This window comes from Orycteropus afer, unplaced genomic scaffold (assembly GCF_000298275.1).
Source record: "Orycteropus afer afer isolate SDZICR_OR568_19922 unplaced genomic scaffold, OryAfe1.0 scaffold00211, whole genome shotgun sequence".
Lineage (NCBI taxonomy): Eukaryota > Metazoa > Chordata > Mammalia > Tubulidentata > Orycteropodidae > Orycteropus > Orycteropus afer.
Genome location: NW_006921798.1, coordinates 1,772,620 through 1,778,457, shown reverse-complemented (window position 1 = coordinate 1,778,457; position 5,838 = coordinate 1,772,620). Strand labels below are relative to the sequence as shown.

Below are 5,838 nucleotides of genomic sequence, written 5' to 3'. Positions count from 1 at the left end.
GAAACATAAAAATATATGCCTATAAAAGTGATCAATATAATATTAAATGTAATAAATATTAATGAAAATATCATGTTGAAAATAACTTGCTCTAGAATGATCCTAGATCAAGTAAAACTCTGTATTTTACAGATGAGCAAAAGATCAAGAGACTTGTCCAAAGTTGTCTAGCTAGAAACTGACTTTTTCATCATGCATACTACATTCTCAATCTCTATACAAATTTAACTCAGGCTAAGTGTATGCGTATGTCTATCTGCATTGAACATGCAGGTAGGCTGTGTCTCAAAATTCCAGGTAGCCATAAGACTGCTAGAAATGAGGCACATATATGCATCAACCATTCCATGGTTGATGAACCAAGTTCATCTGTGATCAAGCCAGACACATGAGACACACAGTGTTGGCAATGTAAAAGCCATTATTATTATTTATAGAAAGCAAATAATAAAAGATAACAATAGATTCCCAGAGGGAAAATACTTACCTTCCCCAAATTACCCATGTCCGTTCTTATGTCAATAAGCAGGCACACAGTGGTTCAGGTCAGATACTGTGTTCATGTCACCACTACCTTCAGCTGCCACCACACCACCCGAGGCTTCTGCTCTGCCACTGGGCTTCACTGGGCCTTGCCTCATAGATGGGAAACCCCTGCACAGGATCTCCCCAGGTTCTGCTGCCAGCTCCTTCTAAGTCTCTGCTGCCAGTTCCTGCTATGCTATCTGGACCTGCAGAGCTCTCTCGCTGCCACACTACCTGGATCCTCACTCTCTGTGTAGACTTGCAACCCCGGCACAGGGCACATTCAGGCCTCTCTTGCCCTGCAGAAGCATTAGAGCTCTTTTAACTATGCTGTCAAGCCTCCTTCCCAGAGGCATCCAGATCTGCCCTGTGTAGGAAAACCCCTGCATAGGATCCTCCAAGGTAACACCTGCACAAGGCATACTACGGACTTTGTCCTGCACAAGGCATACTACGGACTTTGTCCTGCACAGGCAAGTGTTACAGGTCTCTCTTAGCTCCAATGGCAAGTGCTCTGAGCCATACAACTTTACCAGCAAGCCTCCTGCCCAAAGTCATTCAGCTCTCTCTCACCCTGTGGGTCAGCATGCCCCCAGCCACCACTTTTCACCAGTATCCTGGCTCCCAATGCTTTACTGCTGCCACCGTTCCTCAACAGAGTTTTGCTCTGCTCAGTACTGCTTCTTATTCTCTTCAGTATTACAAGTTCTCTTCTCGGTTTAGGAGGTTCTCAATGCTGGGACCCCAAGTCCGTAGTCCAAAGGACACATTCCACTAGAGACAACTCTTCTTGATAATAGTGAGGATCCCCCCTGAAATTGTGCAATTGGCCCTTACGTAAGGAAACCTCTTGTCAATTTTAAGACATGGCCCTCCCACTAAGGCCACAAACTGACCAATCCTCTTGGTAGACCATAAGATACTTAACTCGCATAGCAGATTGACCAATCCCCTTGGTAAACCATAAACCATTAAATTGCATAGTCACAGTCAATAATATCATGGAAGTTCCAAGGCCATGGCTAGAAAGACTACACAAAAGCAATTGATTACACTGCATTCAGTTAAAATAATGATTTTCTCTCCTCTGGATAAAAATGTAGCTACAACTGTTTTTCAGTCTTAATGCCAACTAGCTTTGACAGAGAATTGCTTTTAGCAGCTATGCATATAAATAAAAGTATAAATTTATACTGGTGAGCAATGGCATATTTTTTTTAAAAATAACATATAATAAAATCAAAGACTGTTGTCATATAAAGCCTACAATTACAAAAACACATACTAGTAAGGTTACGTTATTTCTAAATTTATTTTAAAAAGGCACTTTTATTACCTATGGTCAGATTGGACTTTTTAAAGAGGCAAGTAAGATGATACCTGTATCTTTCATTCCAAAGACTGTTATTAAAACCAAATCATTTAAAGTAGCAAGGAAAATACCTTGATTCAATTTATTTGTTTTGCTTCTATCAAATAACTACCATTGAGTACACTACACATTCTTTGTCTCCCTTTGAAAAAGATTTATTTTCATTTAGAATGTGTCAGTGATGAAAAGTTCTCAAAAATGAGAATATCTCTTTAAATTCAGACAGATACTTAACAAAAACACAACGCACTGTGGTGGATGGAGTCAGATCCAACTCCTAGCCACCCTTCCTTGGGTTTCCAAGGCAGTATCACTATGGAAGTAGATTGCCCAACCTTCCTTCTGAGGAGTGGCTGGTGGATTTGAACCACCAGCCTTCTGGTTAGCAGTCAAATGCCTTAGGCACTACGCCGCCAGGAATACCAATATCCTATGAAGTTACTACATGCTCTTTTCAGAAAAATAATCTTAATCTCAGCCAGTGGAATGCTTGTTGTTGTTGTTGTTATGTGCCGTCGAGTCAGACTCGACTCATAGCGACCCCTCCTTGGGTTTCCAAGGCAGTATCACTACAGTAGTAGATTGCCCAACCTTCCTTCCGAGAAGTGGCTGGTGGATTTGAACCGCCAGCCTTCTGGTTAGCAGTCAAGTGCCTTAGGCACTACACGACTACTAAGAAAACTTCAAGCCTTCCTATATATCTCTTTAGGAATTATTTTGTCAAGTACTTTGGAAAACGCCTACATTATAAAAGCTGAATACTAAACAATGTCAATGTTGAATTTCTATGAGTCCTGTGAATCAAATTTCCTAAAATGAAAATTTGCACCTGGGTTTTATCATTAAACAGGGAAGTAAGGAAACCAAAATCCTGAGTTTCTTGTTAAAATGGCTTTTTGTCTGCCAATTTATGCTTTTCCTTTAACTGTCCTGATATTACAAAGTACCTCATGGGTTTCCTTTCTCGAAGCAAGTCTTCCAAACTCCTTTCACAGTGCTCAGCCACGACCACCAGTCTCTCTGAGTAAAATAAAACAAATGTATTTTATATTTTATTAACACAATTATTTTAATGACAAAATAATATACATACCCCACTGAAGATGTTAACATATAGTACAAAATAAAAGTATCTTTGAAAAGCTTCTTACACTTCATTGAATTACCAACCATGTACAATAATAGGATATAAGTCTAGTAAAACACCACATTAAATAATGGTTCTTTTCCATTTTGTATTTTTCTCCAATCTCTCCCATGTACATCAGGGAAAAAGAAAAAAAATAGATGGAAAAGTTCACTTTGAGAAAAAAGAAGTGATTCTTCTTCTGATACAGACTCACAGAAGTAAAAGACTGGATGAAGATAAAAAAGAAACGTTGAGGTGAAAAGGGTTGGGGAGTTAGGGACACATTGCATAGATAATCTTGTTCAAATACAAGGTCTTTGAAATTGAGTTCAGAAACTTGGGAAAAGTAGTAATGTTCTGAAAAATTACTATGGAGAAAAAACAAAAAGTCAATTTGGAATTGTTTGTAACATCATGGAGTCTGCTGAGATTGTTGTTGTTAGGTGCTGTCCAGTCAGACCTGACTCATAGCGACCCCTCCTTGGGTTTCCGAGGCAGTATCATTATGAAAGTAGATTGCCCCATCTCCCTTCTGAGAAGTTGCTGGTGGGTTTGAACTGCCAGACTTCTGGTTAGCAGTCAAGTGCCTTAGGCATTATGCCTGCTGAGATTAAGTAATATAAAACTGCGGTAGGCACAATAAATATTTAATTTTCCAACAGATCAACTCTAAGAATAGGAATACACAGTTCTGAGGGTTGGCCCATGCCCTTTATTTTTTGCTCATCAGTTATCTCTAGTGACTAGTATGATACTCACATAGTATCAAACCCAGATCAATAATTTTTAGTTGAACAAACGAATGTAAGAGGAACCAAAGAATAATGGGTTACTAGGAGTTGTGTACTTGGTAAGGTTATTTCAGGATAGATTAATTGGGGTGCTGGCAAGTGTCTCGAAAACATGGCTTCTAGGCTAGATGAAAAAAAGGTCAGCATAAAATTCAGATGAAAGACTGAAAAAAGATACAGAAGTAAAGGTGCATGAAGGTTGGAAATAATGATAACTGCAAAAATGAGGTTTTATAAAAATGAAAAAGTAACAGAACTAGAAAAATGACATAGCAAAAGACAGAAAAAGGAAGTCCAGAGTAAAGTAGGAAACCAGGTATATAGAACAATTCTTAGTAATGAATAGTTCAAGGTATGGTCTTGTATACGGAAATAGAGATGAAGAATACTAGTGTAGGGGCACTCATGGAAGGTGAGAAGTTGAAACAATTTAAGGTGCCAGTATTATAATTATGTTGTTGTTGTTGTTATGTGCCATCGAGTCGGACCCGACTCATAGCGACCCCTCCTTGGGTTTCCGAGGCAGTATCACTACGGAAGTAGATTGCCCAACCTTTCTTCCAAGGAGTGGCTGGTGGGTTTGAACCGCCAGCCTTCTGGTTAGCAGTCAAGTGCCTTAGCCACTTATAGGAAACATAAATAGGAACTTAACATTCAATTTGAAGTAACAATGAGAAACAAAAGGAAAATAAAAAGGAAAGAAAATCGTGAGGTAAAAGGCTCCATTCTTCAACTCAGCAATGAAAAGAACATGCCAAGTGGTTCTTCAAACAATTTCGTAGAAGGGAAAGAGCAGGTAACACTGACTGCCAGAAAACCTGACATAGCTGATGTCAGATGGATCTTGGCTGACAGCAAAGAATACCAGAAAGATGTTTACTATGCAAAGGCATTTGACAGTGTGGATCATAACAAATTATGGACAACACTGTGAAAAAAGGGAATTCCAGAACACTTAACTGTGTCAATGAGGTACCTGTACACAAACCAAGAGGCAGTCACTTGAACAGAACAAGGGGATAATGCATGGTTTAAAATCAAGAAAGTTGTGTGTCAAGATTGTATCCTTTTACTATACTCATTCAATATGCATGCTGAGGAAACAATTCAAGGAGCCAGATATGAAGAAGAACACAGCATCAGGATTGGAGGAAGACTAACAACCTGCGATATGCAGATGACACACCTTGCTTGCCAAAAGTGAAGAAATGAAGCATTTATTGATGAGGATCAAAGACTACAGCTTTCACTACAGCTTACACCTCAAAGAAAGAAAATACAAATCTCACAACTGGACCAATAAGCAACATCATGATAAATGGAGAAAAGATTGAAATTATCAAGGATTTCATTTTCCTTGGATCTAATCAATACTCATGGAAGCAGAAGACAGGAAATCAAATGATGCGCTGCACAGAACAAATCTGCTCCAAAAGACCATGGACTGCCAGAAAATGAACAATCTGTCTCGCAAGAAGTGCAGCTGGAATGCTTCTTAGAAGTGAGGATGGCCCTATCTCACATACTTTGGTCATGCTATCAGAAGACACCAGTCCGTGAAGAAGGATATCATGCTTGGTAAAGTAGAGGGTCAATGGAAAAGGGAAAGACCATCAATGACATGGACTGACACAGTGCCTGTATGGGCTCAAACACAGAAAGGATTTTGAGGATGGAGCAGGACCAGGAAGTGTTTTGCTCTGGTGTACACAGGGGTCGCTATGAATTAGAAACAACTCAACAGTCGGAAACAACATCAGAAAATCAAAATGGGAAGCTGCACTTTTTTGCTTTCCTTTTTACCATAGCCTCTCAGCTTTCCTTGCACCTATCAGACTCCCTCATTTCATTCTCCCCTGTTGACTGATGCCTCTTCTACCTAAATTTAAGTGTTTCCAGTTCCTCTGCCTTTGATACTGAGTCTTCTGTGGTAGTTTGGTTTGTGTGTCAACTTGGCTGGGCCTGGTTGAGTGGCTGGGCAGCTGGTGGTAGTTAATCCCCATGAAGAGACTGGCAATCAG

General features: G+C 39.7%; 1 protein-coding gene across 1 annotated transcript in view; it reads right to left on the bottom strand.

The window, feature by feature from the left end:
• Nucleotides 1-5,838, bottom strand: part of TBCK (TBC1 domain containing kinase) — a 411,838-nt gene that overhangs the window by 369,641 nt on the left and 36,359 nt on the right. Inside the window, exon 2 of the mRNA XM_007948290.2 lies at nucleotides 2,845-2,917. Within this exon, the coding sequence (XP_007946481.1) occupies nucleotides 2,845-2,917 (73 nt within the window). The remainder of the gene's footprint in view (nucleotides 1-2,844; nucleotides 2,918-5,838) is intronic.